This window comes from Oncorhynchus masou, chromosome 29 (assembly GCF_036934945.1).
Source record: "Oncorhynchus masou masou isolate Uvic2021 chromosome 29, UVic_Omas_1.1, whole genome shotgun sequence".
Lineage (NCBI taxonomy): Eukaryota > Metazoa > Chordata > Actinopteri > Salmoniformes > Salmonidae > Oncorhynchus > Oncorhynchus masou.
The window spans coordinates 48448475-48473942 of NC_088240.1; the positions used below are offsets into that span (position 1 = coordinate 48448475).

At 43.3% G+C, this 25468-nt stretch overlaps 1 protein-coding gene across 18 annotated transcripts in view; it reads left to right on the plus strand.

Moving 5' to 3' along the window:
- LOC135519932 (E3 ubiquitin-protein ligase MYCBP2) overlaps positions 1-25468 on the plus strand; it is a 317195-nt gene that overhangs the window by 237035 nt on the left and 54692 nt on the right. For 12 of the 18 annotated variants that reach the window (XM_064945153.1, XM_064945155.1, XM_064945164.1 and 9 more), the window contains 15 exons: positions 772-2508; positions 2857-3026; positions 5160-5404; positions 5746-5913; positions 6123-6280; positions 6783-6982; positions 9947-10105; positions 10551-10711; positions 16305-16461; positions 17153-17410; positions 17539-17604; positions 18248-18487; positions 18591-18680; positions 18807-18887; positions 19111-19377. In XM_064945153.1, coding sequence (XP_064801225.1) covers positions 772-2508; positions 2857-3026; positions 5160-5404; positions 5746-5913; positions 6123-6280; positions 6783-6982; positions 9947-10105; positions 10551-10711; positions 16305-16461; positions 17153-17410; positions 17539-17604; positions 18248-18487; positions 18591-18680; positions 18807-18887; positions 19111-19377 — 4157 coding nt within the window. The remainder of the gene's footprint in view (positions 1-771; positions 2509-2856; positions 3027-5159; positions 5405-5745; positions 5914-6122; positions 6281-6782; positions 6983-9946; positions 10106-10550; positions 10712-16304; positions 16462-17152; positions 17411-17538; positions 17605-18247; positions 18488-18590; positions 18681-18806; positions 18888-19110; positions 19378-25468) is intronic. The other 6 variants (XM_064945157.1, XM_064945168.1, XM_064945170.1 and 3 more) reach the window with 3 other exon arrangements.

Sequence of the window (25468 nt, forward strand, 5' to 3'; positions counted from 1 at the left end):
CGTTCACGCAGATGAGCAGAGACCCTGGGCATCTTTCTTTTGGTGTTTTTCAGTCAGTAGAAACTGCCTCTTTAGTGTCCTAAGTTTTCATAAATGTGACCTTAATTGCCTACCATCTGTCAGCTGTTAGTGTCTTAACGACCGTTCCACAGGTGCATGTTCATTAATTGTTTATGGGAAGCATGGGAAACAGTGTTTAAACCCTTTACAATGAAGATCTGTGAAGTTATTTGGATTTTTACGAATGATCTTTACAAGACAGGGTCCTGAAAATGGGACGTTTCTTTTTTTGCTGAGTTTATATTAGCTATTCTAGGGCACAGTGCTGGGCTGCATGGGCTTCTTCTCATCAGTTGCACCATGATCCATTAGCTACCCCTGTCTGTGTAAGTGGTCTTCAGACATGCATAGATAGATGAATATACTTTGGAAAAGTTTCTATGTCAAGGCCATTGAAGGCTCTTCTAGAATAATCTTTGTCCTCTGCTCTAATGCTGTCACTTTACCAAAATGTATTGGTCCACAACTTTCCACAGTCTAAGAAAGAGGTTACATATTGTCTCAAAAATATTTGTATGTTTTAACATGATTTTTGTTTTTTAATGTCCAGACTTCTACTGTTGTTTCTCTTCTCCCCCCCATTTTTCTTCCCTTTCATAATCCATTTTGTTTTGACCCTTAGATGTTGAGTATTGTACTCAGATGTGCTGCCTTTTACAGTAATCCTCTTAGTTGTTGTATAACTGTTTCTATGTTGTGGCTGGCTACCAGGTAACTTAGGGGCGCGGCCCATGTCCCCGGCCACCAAACAACGACTGGAAAGTCGCTCCCCAAAACAGGAGGGGCGTGGCGGTCGCGCCTCGGAACAGTCCAAAAGTAAAGATCCGCCGGCCAGCGAGGCACTTATCCTGCGGTCGGACACTGCCAAGCTGCGGTCGGACTCCCATAGCCGCTCCCACTCGCCCAACCACAACACCCTGCAGGCACTGAAGGCCGACGGGCGCGATCGTAACTCCTCCGGGCTGCGCGCCGAGTCGCCTAACCCTGGCTCCCGCTCCACCTCGCCCAAACAGAAGGGCCTTTCCTCCACCTCGGGGAGGTCTAGCCCCTCCAGCACCTCCTCACCCCGCTCCTCCACCCAGCACGACAAGAACTTTGTTCAGGACAAGAACCAACCGATTGACAAGAATATGCCACAAGACAAGAACCAACCAATTGACAAGAACATGCCACAAGACAAGAACCAACCCCATGACCAGAACCTCCCTCCCAATGTCAGCCCCTCCAAGGCTCGGCTGGACCCGCCCAGAGAAAGGTCCAAGTCGGACTCGTACACCTTGGACCCGGACACCCTGAGGAAGAAGGTCCCTCTCACCTCAGAGCCCCTAAGGGGAAGGTCCACCTCGCCCAAACCCAAACTACCACCCAAGGACGGGAGCAGCAAAGGAGGAGATAGGAATGCGGAGAACCGAACCCCGTCGCCCCATGTGACCCAGGAGAACCTCCACAGCGAGGTGGTGGAGGTGTGTACGTCTAGTGCTCTTCTTTCCAATGATGATGAGGGGAACAATGAAAACGTGGAGGTGAAGAATGCAGAAGAGGGCTCCTCAAAGGTGCACTTCAGCATCGGCAAGGCACCCGTGAAGGAGGAGCTGGAGAGCAGCCGCTTGTCGCCCAAAGTCAGCCGCAAGACCTCCAGCCGACACGTGCGCCCCAAGAAGGACAAGTCGGGCCCGCTCTTCAAGGGTGAGAGCTCGTCGAGGGTCACCGAGCCCGCCAAGCAGGCCATGTCACCCTCAGTTGCAGAGTGTGCCCGTGCGGTCTTCGCCGCTTTCCTCTGGCACGAGGGTATCGTCCACGACGCCATGGCCTGCTCCTCGTTCCTCAAGTTCAACCCAGAGAGGACCAAGGAGCACGCGCCCGTCCGCAGCTCGCTGGGTGGCCAGGGCGGCCAAGAGGAGAAGGAAAGCAAGCTGAAGAACCGCCACTCACTGGAGATATCCTCGGCCCTCAATATGTTCAACATCTCCCCGCATGGGCCAGACATCTCCAAGATGGGCAGCATCAACAAGAACAAGGTCCTGTCAATGCTCAAAGAGCCTCCCCTGCCCGAAAAGTGCGAGGATGGCAAGGGGGAGCACGTCTCCTTCGAGGTGGCCACTCACCCTACCATGAGGGCTAAGTCCATCCTGCCGCTCACCCTCCAGCACCTCGTTGCATTCTGGGAGGACATCTCAATGGCAACCATCAAGGCAGCCACCCAAAACATGATTTTCCCCAGCCCGGGCTCCAGTGCCATCCTGAAGAAAAAGGAGAACGAGAAGGACACTAAGAAGTCCAAGAAGGAGAAAAAGAAAAGAGATAAGGCGGAGGTGCGCCCCAGGGGGAACCTGTTTGGGGAGATGGCCCAGCTGGCCATGGGGGGACCGGAGAAGGACACCATCTGTGAGCTGTGTGGGGAGTCGCACCCCTACCCTGTCACCTACCACATGAGGCAGGCCCACCCAGGTAAGATCAACAATTTTGGGTTTGCTTTTATTCTATACTGTTAGAAATACACATGTCATATCACTGTGAGAGGTTAGCCGACCTCTCACATATAAAAGTCTGATTTTTAAGTCCTATGACAGGCTATATTTTGTTTATTACATTTGTGGATGGAAAATAACGCTTTAAAGCAGAACATTTCTTCATACTGAGGCGGATGGTGGCTAACCCCATTGAACCATTTGCACTGTATCTATGCTAATATGGCAACACTACTCAATATGATCTTAGCATAGAGATAAATGTATATTAATATGTTCTATTTAAGTTGGTGGATTTTAGCTTAATTTGTTGTTTTGTTTTGGGCAGGTTGTGGTCGCTATGCGGGAGGCCAGGGCTATAACAGCATTGGCCACTTCTGTGGGGGCTGGGCGGGAAACTGTGGAGACGGCGGGATTGGAGGAAGCACCTGGTACCTGGTGTGTGACCGTTGCAGGGAAAAGTACCTAAGAGAGAAGCAGACTGCAGCCAGGGAAAAGGTAGTGTACTTCTTGATGCTTCAATCAATTGTTGTTTTGTACCTTATCTTTACATTAAACATTAAATGGAAACTTAACAAATGGATACTTGGATAGTTAACCGTCAGGATTTAACAACATATTATGCTCAATATTCTAATTTCTCACTGTAATAGTCACAGTTCAGAGGATAACCTTTCGCAACCATGTACTTTCATAAACAGCCTTGGTAACATGGTTGTGACAGTCTTACAATGCATTATAACTGCATCATAATGCATTATTCCTACAAGTAGAGGTCTGCCCGGGACTGATTTATTTATCCCGCCTGCACCCGCAGCATTTCATACTGCACCCTCCAACACCCGCTGGCTTTCTGTCCGACTCCCACCTGCTACTGCAAGAACTTGTCCCGAACCCAACCATAGTCCCTCTGTTATTTTAGGCATATGTAACGATGCAGCTCACTTACCAGTCATGGTCGCAGCTGTTTTGCGCCCTATAGGAAATTTCAAAATGGGCAAAAATAACCTAAGCAATAGGTTTAATTACCAGAGATTGTCACGTGGCCCATTTTTTTACTTGGCTATATCAGCAAATAGGCTAGATGTAGATTAAAGAGAGCTGAGTTGGAGAGACTTGCACTTTCTTTTGAGCTATTTTTTTTATAGACTACTTTATCAGAGCAGGTAGTTAACCAACCAGGCTCAATGTTAGCTAGCTAAGCAAATGGTCTGTGGTATGAACAATAAGGTCATATACTTAACGTTAGCTAGTGAGCCAACCAGCTAACGTTAGCATACTTGCTAGGTAAACAATCCACGTATAAGCACAACTCATGACGTTACTACACTGCATGAATCTGCAGGTAGCTATCCAACCAGGTTCAATGTTAGCTAGCTAACATTAGGCTATAGCGAGCCAAGCAATGGCTGTCAAAATGAGGAATGAGTAATATCTGAAAATGTAGCTAGCCAGACTATTTTACCCGTATACATCATTCATGGTTGGATGCGTCTCCTGTCGGATGCCATGGTTGCCGTTGGTTTGAAGATGTCATCCGGAGACAGGTGTTTTCTCCATCTCCTTAGCTATTATACACTAATTCCACTGATTTAAAAACTTAGTCCTCCAAAAAGTGGAGAGCAACACTTTAATACACAATACATTAAAAAAAAGCAGCGTTAGACAGGATTACCGACACATACTGACATGCTCAAATCGACAGAAGCATGCTCATCTCTCAGCAAGTCCAGCCCACTCATTATCTCAACCAATCATGGCTAGCGGGAAGGTTGTTGATTTTTTGGGGGGGGGCAAAAACTAGGCTCGTAATTTAACAATTTTATTCGTATTAACAGATGGCATGCAAGTTTGTTATTAAGGCACATGAAAGTTCATGTTCGAGAAGGCATTTCTGGCAAACACATTTTGATAAAACATTTATTCAAAAAAGTTTACGTTCAAACGGTTCTCCTGTGAAATAGTGACCCGCGACATACGCCTAGTTTCCTGAAAAGGGTCACAAATATGATTGATGAATATTTATTTATAGACGATGTAGTAAACTATAGCTTAATCATGTTTAGGAGGTATATTTCCTTGGAAATGCATAGGCAGCCTACTCTATTTCATTGAGACCACACCTATACTAGGCGCACTTGATCTCGCGCACTTGATCTCGCACACTCAACTAGGATAGGCGAGGTAGGCTACTTAACTTGAAGCAGCGAATTCTGAGTGTGTGAATAATGCGACAAAGATGTGCTTTTAAATACAATAGGTAAGCTGACCCATAAAGTGCAGAAAAATGACCGTTTCCAAATAATCTGCGGGATAACAAAAAATATTTTAATCCCAAAGTTGTCTGATCTGACCGCACGCTTCCAACAGAAGCATGACAAATACAGAAAGCGCCGCAATGATTGCTCTAGGGACCCGCAGCCCTCTACCTACAATATTACCACAAACTTTAACTCTACATTTTATTCATTTAGCAGAAGTTCTTATCCAGAGCGATTTACAGGAGCAATTATGGTTAAGTGCCTTGCTAAGTAACATTTTGGTTACTGGCCCAATGCCCTTAACTGCTAGACTACCTGCTTTCCCCTCTAACCCATCCGTGACCTCTAACCACCCTCCCTACCCATCCAGGTGAAGCAGTCGAGGAAGAAGCCCCTGCAGGTGAAGACGCCGCGGGCGCTTCCCACCATGGAGGCCCACCAGGTGATCCGTGCCAACGCCCTGTTCCTGCTGTCCTTAAGCAGTGCTGCTGAGCCTAGCCTGCTGTGCCACCACCCGCCTCGCCCGCTCCACTCCACACTGCCCAGCCTCAAGGAGGGTGTCTCGGACGAGATTCCCAACAAGATCGGCTGCCTCTACCTGCAGACGCTGGCCAGGTAAATGATGGATATCTATTGTGATGATCAAAATGACTGGAGAGACTGGGAGGGGGAAAATTAAAGGTGATTTCCTTTTTATTTTTGCTTCCTAAACAGTCTCCTCCTTTAGTTTTGGGACAGCATTACATTTGAAGCACTGTGGCCACTTTAATTGAAGTGAGGATGATCATACATTTTGTGTGTGTAGTATCTTACCCATGCCCTTGAACATGTTACACAGTGAAAACCATCATGGAATTTAACATTTATTTGCTATAAGGTAGCATCCACATAACCTAAACACTAAATCTTTGAACTACATATGATACATGTACGTAAACCTGTCTCCTCTCTTCCAGGCAACACACAGAGAACTTTGGTGGGTACACAGATGACAACCTGTTCCAGGACGAGATGAGGTACCTGCGCTCCACATCTGTCCCTGCGCCCTACATCTCAGTCACCCCTGACGCTTGCCCCAACGTGTTCGAGGAGCCCGAGAGCAACATGAAATCCATGCCCCCCAGGTAACACACCTCTTTTTGAGTGTAGAGATGAGCAGACTGATTATGTCTATGTGTGTGTTGTATGTGGTTGTAGCATGTGTCATATCTGTGCGTGTTTGTGTGAAAGAGACTCGTTCCAGTGTGGTGTGACTGTGTGTGTGTGTGTTGTATTTATGTGTCATCTATGACATAAACAGATGGTCAACATTTCTTTGTTGTATCTCTTGCAGTCTAGAGACCAGCCCAATCACAGACAGTGACTTGTCCAAGCGGACGGTGTTCCAGAGGTCCTACTCTGTGGTGGCCTCTGAGTACGACAAGCAGCATTCGGCCTCCCCGGCCAGGGTCAAAGCCGTGCCCAGACGCAGAGTCCACAGTGGGGATGCAGGTGGGTAAACCTTCCCCTAAACCACCAAACCAGAGGAATGTGATCATATTTACTAGTCAATTAAACCAAGAGTTTTAGATGCAGACAAAAGTTATTCTACACTTCACCATTAACTCATGTACCTGGTGTTTACTACAAAATGATTATAATGATTATGTTAATGGTCATTGCATGAAAAAGACATTGAAGTGTAACTATTTTTTTGTTTGTTTTCATAGTATTAATTATTTGTAATTGTCAGCTGGAATAGGGTTGCAAATTACTAAGTGTTACCAATCATCATGACATTTGTAATACCGTATTTATTGTTTTGTTATTTATATCATAATTACACAATTGGTGGGTCTATTCCTGAATGATGATTGGTTAAAACCTGTTGTATAAAAGTGATAATGCCCCCAAAGACTTCATCTCGGGCCTAACAACCCCCATGCCAATATATCCTCCAAACACCAGCTTCTCAGGCATTATCACTTAATTGTAACACTGTCCTCCCCTCCAGAAGTGGGTTCCTCTCTGTTGCGCCACCCGTCCCCGGAACTGTCCCGTCTAATCTCGGCCCATGGATCCCTCAGTAAGGGCGAGAGGAACTTCCAGTGGCCTGTCCTGGCCTTCGTCATCCAGCACCACGACCTGGAGGGTCTGGAGGTGGCCATGAAGCATGCCCTCCGCAAGTCTGCCTGCAGGGTCTTCGCCATGGAGGTACGTCTGTCAAAGATACTCTTAATGTACACATGATGGTGTACATTAACTTCTCTGGGATATGTGGGACGGTAGCGTCCCACCTCGCCAACAACCAGTGAAAGTGGAGGGCGGCAAATTCCAAACAACAAAATCTCATAATTAAAATTCCTCAAGCATACAAGTATTTTACAGCATTTTTAAGATAAAATTCTCATTAATCCAGCCACAGTGTCTGATCTCAAAAAGGCTTTACAGCAAAAGCACCACAAACGTTTATGTTAGGTCACCACCAAGTCGCAGAAAAACAGCCAGTTTTCCAGAGAGAAAAGTCACAAAAAGCACAAATAGAGATAAAATTAATCACTAACCTTTGATGATCTTCATCAGATGACACTCATAGGACTTCATGTTACACAATACATGTATGTTTTGTTGGCTAAAGTGCATATTTATATTTTTAAAAAATCTAATTTTACATTGGCGCGTTACGTTCAGTAGTTCTAAAACATGAGGTGATTTTGCAGAGAGCCACAAAACTTTACGGAAAAAGCAAATCATGCAAAAATCTGAGTACAGCGTTCAGACAACAAAGCAGCCAAAAAGATATCCGCCATATTGTGCAGTCAACATTAGTCAGAAATAGCATTATGAATATTCACTTACCTTTAATGATCTTCATCAGAATGCACTCCCAGGAATCCAGTTCCACAATAAATGTTTGATAAAGTTCATCATTTATTTCCAAATAGCTTCTTTTGTTAGGGTGTTTGGTAAACAAATCCAAAAGTGCGTTCAGGTCCAGTCGGATGAAAAGTTCAAAAAGTTATATTACAGGTCGTAGAAACTTGTCAAACGAAGTATAGAATCAATCTTTAGGATGTTTTTATCATAAATCTTCAATAATGTCCCAACCGGAGAATTAATTTGTCTGTAGAAAAGCAATGGAAGGAGAAGTAACTTTCTCTGACCGCATCACAAGACCGAGGCTGCTGGCAGACCTCTGACTCAATCCCCTCTCATTCTCTGCCCCTTCAATCATACCTTGAAGGCAGAACTCAGTGTGTCAGAGTGAGCAATGAGCTGTCGCCCTATCGTAGCTATGATGTGGGCGTGCCCCAAGGGTCAATACTGGGGCCCCTCCTGTTCAGCCTGTACATTAATGATCTGCCTTCTGTCTGTACTGGGTCTGAAGTTCAAATGTATGCAGATGATACAGTGATATATGTGCATGCAAAGAGCAAACAACAAGCTGCACAAGAACTCACTACTGTAAGGGTCCAGGTTACAAAGTGGCTCAGTGACTCGTGTTTGCATCTCAATGTGAAAAAAACTGTTTTCATGTTCTTCACAAAGAGGGCAACAGATGCTACTGAGCCAGATGTCTATGTGTCAGGGGAGAAGCTCCAGGTGGTATCTGATTTTAAGTAACTTGGCATCATACTTGATTCCAACCTCTCTTTTAAAAAGCATGTGAAAAAGGTCATTCAAATAACTAAATTCAACCTAGCTAATTTCCGATTTATACGAAATTGTTTGACTACAGAGGTAGCAAAACTGTACTTCAACTCTATGATACTCCCCCACTTAACATACTGCTTGACTAGTTGGGCCCAAGCTTGCTGTACAACATTAAAACCTATTCAGTCTGTCTACAAACAGGCTCTCAAAGTGCTTGATAGGAAGCCCAATAGCCATCATCATTGTCACATCCTTAGAAAGCATGAGCGCTTGAGTTGGGAAAATCTTGTGCAATACACCGACGCATGTCTTGTATTCAAGATCCTTAATGGCCTGGCTCCCCTCCACTCAGTATTTTTGTTAAACAGAAAACCCAGACATATGGCAGCAGATCCACAAGGTCTGCCATGAGAGGTGACTGTATAGTTCCCCTAAGGAAAAGCACCTTTAGTAAATCTGCATTCTCTGTGAGAGCTTCCCATGTCTGGAATGCACTGCCATCAGACACACGTAACTGCACCACATATCATACTTTCACAAAATGCTTGAAGACATGGCTAAAGGTCAATCAGATTTGTGAACATGGTCCCTAGCTGTGTGTTGCCGCTTTCCATGTTGTCTGTTGTCTGTAGCTTGTGAGGTGTGGAAACACTTTGTTGCTTTTATGAATTTTGTCTTGCTGCTTTTTGCTCTATGTTGCTCTGTCTGTATGCTACGTCTTGCTTGTCCTATGTTGCTATGTCTTGCTTGTTCTATGTTGCTATTGTCTATATTGTAATTGTTTTTAATAACCTGCCCAGGGACAGCGGTTGAAAATTAGCCGGCTGGCTAAAACCGGCACTTTTACTGAAACGTTGATTAATGTGCACTGTCCCTGTAAAAATAAACTCAAACTCAAACTCACAGTAGAAGCCTCAAACAAAGTTCTAAAGACTGTTGACATCTAGTGGATGCCTTAGGAAGTGCAATATGACCCCATTTACACTGTATATTGGATTGGCAAAGAGTTGAAAAACTACAAACCTCAGATTTTCCACTTCCTGGTTGTTCTGTTATACTCAGACATCATTCAAACACTTTTAGAAACTTCAGAGTGTTTTCAATCTAATACTACTAATAATATGCATATATTAGCATCATTAGCTACAGAGTAGCAGGCAGTTTACTCTGGGCACCATCCAAGCTACTCAATACTGCCCCCAAGAAGTTAAGTATTTCCCATAGGAAAATGTCTCATGCTAACTCGAGCTGGGCATTTGCAGTTGTATAGCACAATTAAACAGTTAGCTGTGTAATGTCAAATGCTAATGTGATTAGCCTATTGGCTAACCTCTTTAAGGTGTCTGTGGTAGTCACTAGACGGACCTGTTAGAAAGAACAAAAGTGTAGGCAATATCTGAGATGAGAAACTGATTAAAATGTTTATTTTTCTGAAGTAGTAGTACTAGGGTTAAGGTTAGGTTAGTGGTTTGAAAAGCACTGAAGAGGACTGAGCCACCATCTAACCCATACCCCCCTCCTCAGGCATTCAACTGGCTGCTGTGTAACGTGATCCAGACCACTTCGCTGCACGACATCCTGTGGCACTTTGTCGCCTCCCTCACCCCGTCACCATTTGAACCCGAGGAAGAGGAGGAGGATGAAAATAAAGCCCATGGGAACAAGGAAATTGTGATTGAGCAGGTGATGTTTGATTATTATTATTTAACCCTGCTGGTCATCTATGAACATTTGAACATCTTGGCCATGTTCTGTTATAATCTCCACCCGGCACAGCCAGAAGAGGACTGGCCACCCCTCATAGCCTGGTTCCTCTCATTGCTTGCTGTTTGGAGTTTTAGGCTGGGTTTCTGTACAGCACTTTGTGACATCAGCTGATGTAAGTAGGGATTTATAAATACATTTGATTGATTAAGAATCCGGGGGGGGGGGGTCGCGCGTCGTCTCTTGCGAAACAGGTCTCTTCCAAATTAGATTATCTCAATGAGACAAACCTGGATACATAAACGTTTTTATTTTGAGGTACCAGTACAAACATTTTCTATATTCAGACATAGTCTGAAGTCATTTCATCCTTGTTATGTGTGTTTTTATAAACTTTTCAATCACATTTTCTTCATACACACAGGAGAGGGACTTTGGAGTGTGTGAGCACCCGCTGTCTGACATTGTGATTGCCGGGGAGGCCGCCCACCCCCTCCCACACACCTTCCACCGCCTCCTCCAGACCATCTCTGACCTCATGATGTCACTTCCTAGTGGCAGCTCCCTGCAGCAGATGGCCCTCAGGTACGGTGGCCCCTGTTGCTCAAAGTTCACCTCCGCTTTAAACTCAAACCTGCCTTCAGCTAAATAATTTTAACCATACACTTGGACAGAGCATATTATCTTGCAATAAGACAAAAGCTATATATTTTAAACAGCTTGGAAAATTCCTGAAATTATGTCATGGCTTTAGAAGCTTCTGATAGGATAATTGACATCATTTGAGTGAATTGAAGGTGTACCTGTGGATGTATTTCAAGGCCTACCTTCAAACTCATTGCTTGACATTATGGGAAAATCTAAATAAATCAGACAAGACCTAACAAAAAAGATTGTAGACCTCCACACATCTGGTTCATCCTTGGGAGCAATTTCCAAATGCCTAAAGGTACCACGTTCATCTGTACAAACAATAGCACGCAAGTATAAACACCATGGGACCAGGCAGCCATCACACCGCTCAGCAAGGAGACACATTCTGTCTCCTAGAGATGAACGTACTTTGGTGTGAAAAGTGCAAATCATTCCCAGAACAACTGCAAAGGGCCTTGTGAAGATGCTGGAGGAAACAGTTACAAAAGTATCTATATCCACAGTAAAACGAGTCCTATTTTATTTTTATTTTTACCTTTATTTAACTAGACAAGTCAGTTAAGAACAAAATCTTATTTTCAATGATGGCCTAGGAACAGTGGGTTAGCCTCTGATACTACCCATCCCGGATCCGGGATCGTGAATACAGCCTCAGGCTCATTAGCATAACGCAACGTTAACGATTTCTGAAAATCGCAAATGAAATGAAAATAATATGCCTGCTCTCAAGCTTAGCCTTTTCTTAACAACACTGTCATCTCAGATGTTCAAAATATGCTTTTGAGCCATAGCAAATCAAGCATTTGTGTAAGAGTATTGCAAGCTAGCTTAGCATTTTGCGTAGCATTTAGCACGCAACATTTTCACAAAAACCAGATAACCAAATAAATAAAGTCATTTACCTTTGAAGAGCCTCGGATGTTTTCAATGAGGAGACTCTCAGTTACATAGCAAATGTTCAGTTTTTCCTGAAAGAACCTTTGTGTAGGAGAAATCGCTCCGTTTTGTACATCACATTTGGCTACCGAAACGAACCGAAAATTCAGTCACCAAAACGTCAAACTTTTTCCGAATTAACTCCATAATATCGACCGAAACATGGCAAACGTTGTTTAGAATCAATCCTCAAGCTGTTTTTTCACATATCTCTTCATTGATATGCCGTTCGTGGAAGCCTGCTTTCCCCTCAGAATCCCATGGAAAAATACCAGCAGCTGAAAATGACGCACCAATTTCGATGGAGGACACCGGGCTTACACCTGGAAAATGTAGTCTCTTATGGTCAATCTTCCAATGATATGCCTACAATTACGTCACAATGCTGCAGACACCTTGGGGAAACGATAGATAGGGCAGGCTCATTCCTGTCGCATTCACAGCCATATAAGGAGACAATGGAAAACAGAGCCTCAAAAATCCTGCTCATTTCCTGGTTGCCGTTTCATCTTGGTTTTGCCGGTAGCTCCTGTTCTAGGGCACCCACAAACAATATCTTTGCAGTTCTGGAAAATTCAGAGTGTTTTCTTTCCAAAGCTATCAATTATATGCATAGTCGAGCACCTTTTGTGACAAAATATCTTGTTTAAAACGGGAACGTTTTTCATCCAAAAATGAAATTGCGCCCCCAGAGTTTCAAGAGGTTAACTGCCTGTTCAGGGGCAGAACGACAGATTTGTACCTTGTCAGCTCGGGGATTTGAACTTGCAACCTTCCAGTTACTAGTCCAACGCTCTAACCACTAGTCTACCCTGCCACACCTATATCGACATAACCTGAAAGGCCGCTCCGCAAGGAAGAAGCCACTGCTTCAAAACCGCCATAAAAAAGCCAGACTACAGTATGTAACTGCACATGGGGTCAAAGATCATACTTTTTGGAGAAATGTCCTCTGGTCTGATGAAACAAAAATAGAAGTGTTTGGTCATAATGAGCATCGTTATGTTTGGAGGAAAAATGGCGAGGCTTGCAAGCTGAAGAACACCATCCCAACCATGAAGCACAGGCTTGTCAGCATCATGTTGTGGGGGTGCTTTGCTGCTGAAGGGACTGGTGCACTTCACAAAATAGATGGCATCATGAGGTAGGAAAGTTTTGTGCATATACTGAAGCAACATCTCAGGTTAAAGATGGGTTGCAAATGGGTCTTCCAAATGGGCAATGACCCGAAGCATAATTCCTAAGTTGTGGCAAAATGGCTTAAGGACAACAGCGTATTGGAGTGGCCATTACAAAGCCCTGACCTCAATCCTGTAGAAAATTTGTGGGCAGAACTGAAAAGGCGTATGCTTAAATAAATCATTCTCTTTACTATTATTCTGACATTTCACATTCTTAAAATAAAGTGGTGATCCTAATTTTTACTAGGATTAAATGTCAGTAATTGTGAAAACTGAGTTTAAATGTATTTGGATAAGGTGTATGTAAACTTCCAACTTCAACTGTAAGTATGGTCACTGTTGGGATGGCATCATCGATTCACTTATTGATGAAGCCAGTGACTGATGTGGTTTACTAAGATTCCCGGGAACATATTTCAGTCTGTGCTAGCAAAACAGTCCTGTAGCTTAGCATCTGCGTCATCTGACCACATCCTTATTTAGCAAGTCACTGGTACTTACTGCTTCAGTTTTTGCTTGTTAGCAGGAATCCAGAGGATAGAGTTATGGTCAGATTTGCCAAATGGAGGGAAAGGGAGAGCTACTGGGTTTCTTCCTTTAAACGTTGCAAGCTTACACCGCAGGACTTAGAGGTACCCAGCGTCACAACTTCATTGCACCAGAGCACCACAAGGGGGTTAGAGCGCTCATTACGCATTTGAGTCCCAAGGTTTTTATATGACCAATCATATCAAGTGGTTCCAGTCAAGAAGTGGTCCCAGTCAAAAATGAGGATACACCTACTCATCCCAGTATTTTTCTTTATTTTTTACTATTTTCTACATTGTAGAATAATAGTGAAGACATCACAACTATGAAATAACACCGGTCTTCCACGTGCCCTGCCTGTTGTACAGACTTGGCCTGCTCTCCCTTATGTAAGGAATTAGGCACTTTCCCATGTTTACTACAGTATGTATTGTAGACTGCACAGTAGCCTAATAAACAAGTAAACACATTTCGTTAATACAATAATGATAAAAAATAGTCTTTCAAAATGCAGATGTTGATTTAGTTATGGATCCATAACGAATTACTATGGGAATAAATATCACTGATTTACAGAAATATTGGAACAAAGTTGTCTTATGAAGGCAAACAATTTAGAATCCTCCAATCCTACTCCTGACCGTCATGTTGTACAGTGCCATATTTTTGATTCCATCCTAATGGTTTTTGTTTTTCTCTGAATAGAAGCACCATAATATTAATCTAATTCATTAAGCCACATTTATTCGAATCAATCCCATATACTATGTTATTACAGAAAAGGTTTTAATTTCTCTGGTAATGCCAATACGGAACACTATCAAATGATTCTCAAAGATGCCCTCTGGTGGTCAAACTAGCAATAACTTGCAGTAACAGAAAAAATGTCTGACAATTAAATGACGTGCCACAGAATGCTGCAGCAGCACTCAAGGTGTCCCACAACTTTTAACGGAGGAACCACTGTATGTACTCCAATTTGTGTCTCTGTGTGGAGTAAAGGTGGTCTAGTGTTTCTTTTCCTCTGCTTGCCCATTTAACATGCTGGTAGAAATTAGGTAAAAACAGATTTAAGTTTCCCTGCTTTAAAGTCCCCGGCCACTAGGAGCGAGCACTGTCTCTGGATGAACATTTTCTTGTTTGTTTATGGCCTTATACAGCTCGTTGAGTGCGGTCTTAGTGCCGACATCGATTCGTGGTGGTAAATAGACTGCTATGAAAAATATAGATGAAAACTCTCTTGGTAAATAGTGTGGTTAACACCTTATCATGAAATAATCTACCTCAGGCGAGCACAACCTAGATACTTCCTTAATATTAGATTTCGTACACCAGCTTTCTTGCTAATAGACCGAACACCCAGCCAGCTATATGCTATCCATGTCGTCCTTCAGCCACAACTCAGTGAAATATAAGATATTACAGTTTTTAATGTCCCTTTGGTAGGATAGTCTTGATTGGAGCTCATCCATTTGAAAATAACAATTGGCAAATATTGCACAATCCAATTGTGGAAAGCTCTTAGAGACTCAGCCAGAAAGACTCACAGCTGTAATCGATGCCAAAGGTGTTTCTTTAAAGTATTGACTCAGGGGTGTAAATACTTATGTAAATGAGATTGTCTGGATTTAATTTTCAATACATTTGAAAATGCTTCTAAAAACATGTTTTCACTTTGTCATTATGAGGTATTGTGTAGATGCGTGAGAGAAAGAAAAATCCATCCAACAAAATGTGGAGTAAGTCAGTGTTTGAATACTTTCTGAAGGCACTGTATTTTTCTTTGGTTTTGGCACAATAAATTCTATTGAAAAAGTGTTTTGATGACTAGATTACTATTCTACTCCATTCCCTGAAAATCACACACCCAATAATAAATTGATAGTTATGAAACCCTACCAACCCTGTGACCCACAAAACATCCATTTTCTTTCTCAATATGGCAGTGTTATCAGGAAGGGCATTGAACTGTCAACTTGAACATTTTTGCATAAACATCTGGCCATAGATTATGTTCACATGCAAACATATTATTAATTAATTAATTAATCATAAGAAAATTTGATATTTTTGGGCAGCTATATATATATATATATATAATTTTATTTTTTTATTTTTTTCACCCTGAATCTGCAATTAAAATAATAAACTTTTTCTCCAGTAATATGGGTCATATTTGTACAGTTTGGGCTAGAGCAGAGGACTCCCACCATTTATTTCAAAAGAGCTACTTCATAAAAATAAACGGTCTTGCGAGCTATTCATATTCATTCTGCGTAATTTGTTTCTGTGTAAGCCGAATTTGATGAATAGAGACAAAGTACAGCACGGCATACATAATGTGATTGCGTTTTGGTACTTATAACCACACACCATTCTACTGAAGCCTACCTTGAGAATTGTGCCTTAAGATGAGAGGAAATTTGGGTTTTACGATGATGGAGGATCATCCTGGTCATCCCACCACTCGTCGTCGTACAGAACTAGTTCCCGGCTGCGCCTCACAACACCCCTAGATTTAATCATGTAATATTAGGCATACTGATTATTTCTCTGTATCTACTTGCGAGCTTCTCATTAACAGCCCACGAGCTACCTAACATGAATTGGCTGATGGAAGATAAGGCTACTCAGTCCAGAGGCTGCGACACAGCAAAGCCTAATCAGACATGCCCATGTACTCTTATAATCTCCACCCTGCTTTGCTAGAAGAGGACTGGCCACCCCTCAGAGCCTGGTTCCTCACTATAGGTTTCTTCCTAGGTTCCTGCCTTTCTAGGGAGTCTTTCCTATCTACCGTGCTTCTACATCTGCATTGCTTGCTGTTTTGGGTAATAGGCTGGGTTTCTCTATAACACTTTGACCCCTCTTTCTATCAGGTGTTGGAGTCTGAAGTTCAAACAGTCAGACCACCAGTTCCTGCACCAGAGCAACGTGTTCCACCACATCAACAACATCCTGTCCAAGTCGGACGATGGCGACAGCGAGGAGAGCTTCAACATCAGTGTGCAGTCTGGCTACGAGGCCATGAGCCAGGTGAGACAGAATCCAATAGGAGAGCCACACTCATAGGGCAGTTTTCCCGGACCCATATTAAAGCCTAGTAGTGGACTAAGAAGTTATTCAAATAGGGAATCTCCTTTGAGGACCCATATTAAAGCCTAGTAGTGGACTAAGAAGTTATTCAAATAGGGAATCTCCTTTGAGAATGATTTTTAAACCGGGGCTGGAAAACTGGCCCATGATGTTTTGTGGTGGCTAGCTTGACCTTATGAAAGCAGGTAAAGAAGAGACTAGGTGAGTCAGGTACCACAAATGCTGTCTGAGACCCAAGGTGCAGACCAACACAACAGATACCTGAGTCGTGTTCATTAGGGAATGCAAAAAAAGTTTATTAAAATGTTATTTCTTAAGTCCTGGTATTCCCTCCTATTTTCAGTCTGCTTTCTTCCGTTTAGTGCCTAATGAACATGACCCTGGACCTTCTTTTATTGATAAAATTAGAACTTTTTTGTGGGACTAGGTTTAGGAGTAACTACATTGTAAAACTTTTTGATTTTAAATGTGTTGTATCCACTTGTGTGGCTGAAATAAAAACATTTAGGATTGCTAGCTAAATTGTCAAATATTTTCTGTTATCCTCTATGGTTTTAAATGCATTGTATCCACTTGTGTGGCTGAAATGTTAATTTCTATATTGTCCAATAAATCTTATTTATCTATATAGCTGGGAGGTGTTGAACATCATTTGACCTTCCAGGAGCTGTGCCTGGTGACCAGTCTGAAGGACCTGACCATTTTGGTGGACATCAAGACGTCCAGCCGACCTGCCATGATTGGCAGCCTAACAGACGGCTCCACTGAGACCTTTTGGGAGTCGGGAGATGAGGACAAAAACAAGACCAAGAGCATCACCATCAGCTGCGTCAAGGGCATCAACGCCTCCTACGTCACCGTGCACGTGGACAACTCCCGCGATATCGGGGTGAGTAGGGAGGACTGAAAGGGACGTATTTCTCCAAAATTGAATTAATCAGATGCCACAATCTAAGATTAATGGAAAACAGTCTTTTAATAGAGAAGAGCGGCTTTAATATCAATCTCACTTCACAGAACAAAGTCACCTCCGTGACGTTCCTGTGTGGCAAAGCCGTGGAGGACCTCTGCAGAATCAAACAGGTTTGGCCTCTTATTTTTGTAATTTTCTAAAAATACATTAAAAAATCCCCCAAGTTATGAACTTGAAGGAGAGCGATGCATTGAATGGGACACAGACATAGGGGCAGTTGGATTCATACCCACGGTAACACACACTGAATATGTATTTGTATTTATTATGGAACCCCATTAGCTTCCTGGGCTCCAGCAAAATTAAGGCACTTATACAATTTTAAAAACATTACAATATATTCACAACAGATTTCACAACACATTAATTAACACATATGTGCTGCAGGCCATGGCTTTACACGCCAGATCAGCCCCAGGCATCTGATTGGGTATGTTGTATAAATAAGGAAAGGACTTAAATAATCACCCTAAGCTGTGCCTCTGGTTAAAAGTAGGTCACTATATGTATCGCACTACTAATTGGGAATATAAGTGAGATACAGCCTAATATAGCTAACCACTGTACTACAGGATATGGCAATCTTACAGCAATTATAGCCCTTCTGTACAATGTGTATTGTAATTTACTGTACGTAAATTAAAATCGGTTTTCAAAAGAAGGAACAAAAGAAAAGCAGTACGAAACATTTTGATTCACCCCGGTGTCAACACAACCTTAACTCACCAATCCCTTCTCCCCACCTCTCTCCAGATCGACCTCGACTCGCGTCACATGGGCTGGGTGACCAGCGAGGTTCCTGGGGGAGACCACCATGTGATCAAGGTGGAGCTGAAGGGGCCTGAGAACACGCTGCGGGTGCGCCAGGTCAAGGTGTTGGGATGGAAGGAGGGCGAGAGCATCAAGATTGCGGGGCAGATCTCGGCCAGCGTGGCACAACAGAAGAACTGTGAGGCCGAGACACTCCGCGTGTTCCGCCTCATTACCTCACAGGTCGGTCCAACTGTCAATCACACTATGGGGTCAAAATGTTCACTTTAGATCTAAGAGAATTGGCTAGGTTAAAGTTTTACCGTTGGTGTGTGTGTGTATGTAGGTGTTTGGGAAGCTGATCTGCGGAGATGCTGAGCCCACCCCTGAACAGGAGGAGAAGAACCTGCTGTCATCACCAGAAGGAGAGGATAAGGTCAGGGGTCATGCTGTATACCAGGGGTTCCCAACCTTTTTCACCCACTATTTCACACTGTAACTTTTTTAGCAAATTAAGATGATAAATATTGTTGTTTACATGTTATTGTTTACCTGTCATCAGGCGCCTTCAGATGCAGACCTGAAGGAACACATGGTGGGCATAATTTTCAGCCGGAGCAAGCTGACCAACCTGCAGAAACAGGTCAGTAGTCTCCTACCTGACAACCTATGGAATACCTAGCCAATATAGTGCAATTAACTACAATATAAAACTACAATACAATGTGATCTCTGGCTACAATAATCCTCAGTAGCAGGCTTTGAGGGACCAATCCCCTGACTCTGCTTACCCTCTCCATGTTATCTTAACACTTTAAATTGACTTCATATCCCTCTTTCGCTTTCCTCATCCTTCCCACTTCTAGGTGTGCGCCCACATAGTCCAGGCCATTCGCATGGAGGCAACCCGTGTGCGTGAGGAATGGGAGCATGCCATCTCCAGCAAGGAAAACGCCAACTCGCAGCCCAGCGATGACGACGCCTCCTCAGACGCCTACTGCTTCGAGTTGCTCTCCATGGTGCTGGCACTGAGCGGCTCCAACGTGGGCCGCCAATACCTGGCCCAGCAGCTAACACTGATGCAGGACCTGTTCTCGCTGCTGCACACGGCCTCGCCGCGTGTCCAGAGACAGGTGGGCAGTGTTCTTTTCGTCATCAAGAATTGTGACTAAAATAGACGAAAACACCTTTTTTTCAGTGGTAATTGACGAGAGATAGCTGGCTAAATAGAAAAAAATAGAAACAAAAAAGATTTCTGGCACTAAAATCTGACTACTAAGTGGACTGGACAATAGTTTTTGGAGAGATTGAGAGCATTTCAGTGATAAGCACAATTAATATTAGAAGCACAGATGTGCAGCCCAGTTCTGTTCTGTTCATTAGTGGAAAGGACACGCCGCACCCGGCACCCGTCCTTCATCATTGGTGAGCTGCCTGGGAGCAAGCGATGAGTGTGGGCAGACAGGCTCTGTTCTGACTCCGCTTCCGATTATACACATTGTGCAGACGACTCTTGCTTCTCCATAGCTAATCAGTCACCACCAGCCTTCTAGTTATATACCCTTTGCTTGGTTATGAAACACAAGCTGATTTATGAAATTAAAACAATTTTAGCATTAAGTTTAATAGTAAAACAATAGTCTAGCTATGTTTTTCTCTCCCTTGAGTAAAGAAAGGTTTTAGATTTTGTAGTCTCACTCAACCCTCGCACTTTACCCACTGCATTTCATAGCTAGGTTCTGTGCCCGACGTACTAACCAAGTCTCCCTCTTTTCCTCAGAGAAAACAGCATTGCCGTTCAAAAGATTTGACCCATAATACCGGTGCTAAGTTTTTTTTATTCCGACATTTTGCATTCATTAAGCATATCGCTGGCCGTTCTAAATCTAGTCTACTTGCTGACCGGACCGTTAATCATTTGTTTAGGCTACACCTTGTTCAGTCATGTTACCTCATTAGCTAGCTATAGCTAACAACCTGGAGCGCGTTCAGCAGGATGCAGCATTTTTGAACTTTCAGATAGAAATATGTTATGGACGAGAAACATGCCTCTAAAGGCGTCAGCATGCTTCTGTTCTTGAGTAATCCAAGATGGCGTATTTTTTATTTATATATTTGTAATAATGACAATAACAACAATACTGAATGAACACTTATTTTAACTTAATACATCAATAAAATCAATTTAGTCTCAAATAAGTAATGAAACATGTTCAATTTGGTTTAAATGATGCAAAAACAAAGTGTTAGAGAAGAATGTCAAAGTGCAATATGTGCCATGTAAAAAAGCTAACGTTTAAGTTCCTTGCTCAGAACATATGAAAGCTGGTGGTTCATTTTAACAGGATTTACGGATGAATTACTGTCTTTGTTAAGAATAAATGGACTTCACACAGTTCGCAATGAGCCAGGCAGCCCAAACACTTGCATACAGCCTGACTCTGCTTACACAGAACGCAAGAGAAGTGACACTAGTTGAAGTCCCTAGTTGAAATAAATTCATGTTAGCAGGAAATATTAACTAAATATGCAGGTTTAAAAATATATACATGTGTGTTGATTTTAAGAAAGGCATTGATGTTTATGGTTAGGTGCACATTGGTGCAACGACAGTGCTTTTTTCTCGAATGCACTTGCTAAATCACCCGTTTGGCGAAGTAGGCTGTGATTCAATGATAAATTAACAGGCACCGCATCGATTATATGCAACGCAGGACAAGCTAGATAAACTAGTAATATCATCAATCATGTGTAGTTAACAAGTGTGATTATGTTAAGATTGATTGTTTTATATAAGATACGTTTAATGCTAGCTAGCACCTTACGTGACTCCTTGCTGCACTCGCATACCAGATATTCAGCCTGCCACGCTGTCTCCTCGTGGAGTGCAATATAATCGGCCACAATCGGTGTCCAAAAATGCCGATTACAGATTGTTATGAAAACTTGAAATCGGCCCTAATTAATCAGCCATTCCGATTAATCGGTCGACCTCTTCTCTAGAGACAATACCTCTCTCATCGTCACTCAATGCCTAGGTTTACCTCCACTGTATTCACACTGTATTTACCTCCACTGTATTCACCTACCATACCCTTGGCTGTATATCATGCCTTGAATCTATTCTTCCGTGCCCAGAAAACTGCTCCTTTTACTCTCTGTTCCGAACGCACTTGTCGACCAGTCCTTATAGCCTTTAGCCGTACCTTTATCCTACTCCTCCTCTGTTCCTCTGGTAATGTAGAGGTTAATCCAGGCCCTGCAGTGCCTAGCTCCACTCCCATTCTTCCGGCGCTCTCAGTTGTTGACTTCTGTAACCGTAAAAGCCTTGGTTTCATGCATGTTAAAACTTCTTGTGACTCTCAAGCCCGGATCCAGGAGCGTCATCATCGCCTGACACTAATTAGCATAACGCAACGGACATAAATCTTCCTAGAAAATCTTCCTATTCATGAAAATCACAAGTGAAATATATTGGAACACAGCTTAGCCTTTTGTTAATCACCCTGTCATCTCAGATTTTCAAAATATGCTTTACAGCCAATGCTAGATGAGCATTTGTGTAAGTTTATCATAGCCTAGCATAGCATTATGCCTTGCTAGCAGCAGGCAACCTTGTCACGGAAATCAGAAAATCAATCAAATTAAATCGTTTACCTTTGATGAACTTCGGATGTTTTCACTCACGAGACTCCCAGGTAGATAGCCAAAGTTCATTTTTTCCCAAAAGATTATTTTTGTAGGCGAAACAGCTCTGTTTGTTCTTCGCATTTGGCTGAGAAATCGCCCGGAAATTGCGGGCACCACAACGCCGGAAAATATTTAAAATTAGCTCCATAATATCGACAGAAACATGGCAAACGTTGTTTAGAATCCATCCTCAAGGTGTTTTTCTATTCGATAATATATCCGTCGGGACAATTTGTTTTTCTCTAGGACCAATTGGAGTAATGGCTACCTCTGTATTTTACGAGAGAATCTCTTTCGGAGCCACCATGTGACCACTTGCTGTATAGCCAGCGGCTATTCTTCAACAGAAATGCGTAAAACTACGTCACAATGCTGTAGACACCTTGGGGAATACGTAGAAAGCGTAAGCTCGTTGATGGTACATTCACAGCCAAATATGGAGTCATTGGAAAGCAGCACTTTCAAAACCTGGGGCACTTCCAGATTGGATTTTTCTCAGGCTTTCGTCTGCAGCATCAGTTCTGTTATACTCACAGACAATATCTTTACAGTTTTGGAAACGTTAGAGTGTTTTCTATCGAAAGCTGTCAATTATATGCATATTCTAGCATCTTTTCCTGACAAAATATCCCGTTCAAAACGGGAACGTTTTTTTTTTCAAAAATGAAAATACTGCCCCCTCATACCAACAGATTAACATTAGAAGCCTCCTCCCTAAATTTGTTTTATTCACTGCTTTAGCACACACTGCCAACCCGGATGTCCTAGTCGTGTCTGAATCCTGGCTTAGGAAGGCCACCAAAAACCCTGAAATTTCCATCCCTAACTATAACATTTTCCAACAAGACAGAACTGCCAAAGGGGGTGGAGTTGAAATCTACTGCAGAGATCGCCTGCAGAGTTCTGTCATACTATCCAGGTCTTTGCCCAAACAATTTTAGCTTCTACTTATAAAAATCCACTTTTCCAGAAACAAGTCTCTCACCGTTGCTGCTTGCTATTGACCACCTTCTGCCCCCAGCTGTGCCCTGGACACCACAAGTGAATTGATTGCCCCCCATCTATCGTCAGTACTGTTAGGTGACCTAAACTGGGACATGCTTAACACCCCGGCTGTCCTACAATCTAAGCTAGATGCCGTCAATCTCACACAAATTAACAATGAACCTACCAGGTACAACCCCAAATCCACAAACACGGGCACCCTCATAGATATCATCCTAACCAACCTGCCCTCCAAATGCACCTCTGCTGTCTTCAACCAGGATCTCAGCAATCACTGCCTCATTGCCTGCGTCCTTAATAGGTCTGCAGTCAAACGAACACCCTCATCACTGGCAAATGCTCCCTAAAACACTTTGGCGAGCAGGCCTTTCTCGTGGAACTGGCTCGGGTATCCTGGAAGGACATTGACCTCTTTCCATCAGTAGAGGATGCCTGGTTATCCTTTAAAAGTGCTTTCCTCACCATCTTAAATAAGCATGCCCCATTAAAAAAAATAGAACCAGGAGCACATATAGGCCTTGGTTCACTCCAGACCTGACTGCCCTTGACCAGCACAAAAACATTCTGTGCGTACTGCATTAGCATTGACTAGCCCCCACGATATGCAACTTTTTAGGGAAGTTAGGAACCAATATACACAGGCAGTTAGGAAAGACAAGGCTAGCTTTTTCAAACAGAAATTTGTCTCCTGTAGCAGAAAGTCCCCAAAAGTTCTGGAACAATGTAAAGTCCATGAAGAATAAGAACACCTCCTCCTAGCTGCCCAATAAATCCACTATAATTGGGAATTTCACACATTTTTCTACCTCTGGCCATGCTTTCCACCTGGCTACCCCTACCCGGTCAACAGCCCTGCATCCCCCACAGCAACTTGCCCAAGCCCCCGCATTTCTCCTTCACCCAAATTCAGATCTGATCAGTTCTGAAAGAGCTGCAAAATCTATTATCTGCCGCAATTGTTGCAACCCATTTTACTAGCCTGTTCAACCTCTTTTTTTGTATCGTCTGAGATCCCCAAAGATTGGAAAGCTGCCTCGGTCATTCCCCTCTTCAAAGGGGGAGACACTCTAGACCTGTATCTATCCTACACTGCCTTTCTAAGGTCTTCGAAAGCCAAGTTAACAGATCACCCACCATTTCGAATCCCACCGTACCTTCTCTGCTATGCAATCTGGTTTCCGAGCTGGTCATGGGTACACCTCAGCCAAGCTCAAGGTCCTGAACGATATCATAACCGCCAACGATAAGAGACAATACTGTGCAGCTTTATTCATAGACCTGGCCAAGACTTTTCGACTCTGTCAATCACCACATTCTTATCTTTTCTCAAATGACTGCCTCGCCTGGTTCACCAACTGCTTCTCAGACAGAGTTCAGTATATCAAATCGGAGGGCCTGTTGTCCGGATCTCTGGCAGTCTCTATGGGGGTGCCACAGGGTTCAATATTCGGGCCGACTCTTTTCTTTGTATACATAAATGATGTTGCTCTTGCTGCTGGTGATTCTCTGATCCACCTCTACGCAGAAAACACCATTCTGTATACTTCTGGCCCTTCTTTGGACACCGTGTTAATTAACCTCCAGACGATCTTCAATACCATCCAACTCTCCTTCCATGGCCTCCGACTGCTCTTAGTTGCAAGTAAAACTAAATGCATGCTCTTCAACCGATCGCTGCCCGCACCTCCCCGCCCGTCCAGCATCACTACTCTGGACGGTTCTGACTTAGATTATGTGGACAACTTCAAATACCTAGGTGTGTATAGTTAGATTGTAAACTCTCCTTCCAGACTCACATTAAGCATGTCCAATCCAAAACTAAATCCAGAATCGGCTTCCTATTTCGCAACAAAGCATCAAAGCACTCATGCTGCCAAACATACCCTCGTAAAACTGACTATCCTACCGATCCTTGACTTCTGTCATTTACAGAATATTCTCCAACACTCTACTCAGCAAATTGGATGCAGTCTCTCACAGTGCCATCCGTTTTGTCACCAAAATCCCATATACTACCCACCACTGCAACCTGTGTGCTCTCGTTGGCTGGCCCTCGCTTCATATTTGTCACTAAACCCACTGGCTCCAGGTCATCTATAAGTCTTTGCTAGGTAAAGCCCCGCCTTATCTCAGCTCACTGGTCAACATAGCTGCACCCACGCTTAGCACGCACTCCAGCAGGTATATTTCACTGGTCACCCCTAAAGCCAATTCTTCCTTTGGCCGCCTTTCCTTCCAGTTCTCTGCTGCCAATGACTGGAGCAAATTGAAAAAATCACTGAAGCTGGAGACCCATATCTCCCTCACTAACTTTAAGCACCAGCTGTCAGAGCAGCTCACAGATCACTGCATCTGTCATAGCCCATCTGTAAATAGCCCATCCAACTACCTCACCCCCATACTATTATTATTTATTTTTTCCTTTGCACCCCAGTATCTCTACTTGCACATTCATCTTCTGCACATCTATCACTCCAGTGTTTAATTGCTAAATTGTAACTATTTCGCCACTATGGCCTATTTATTGCC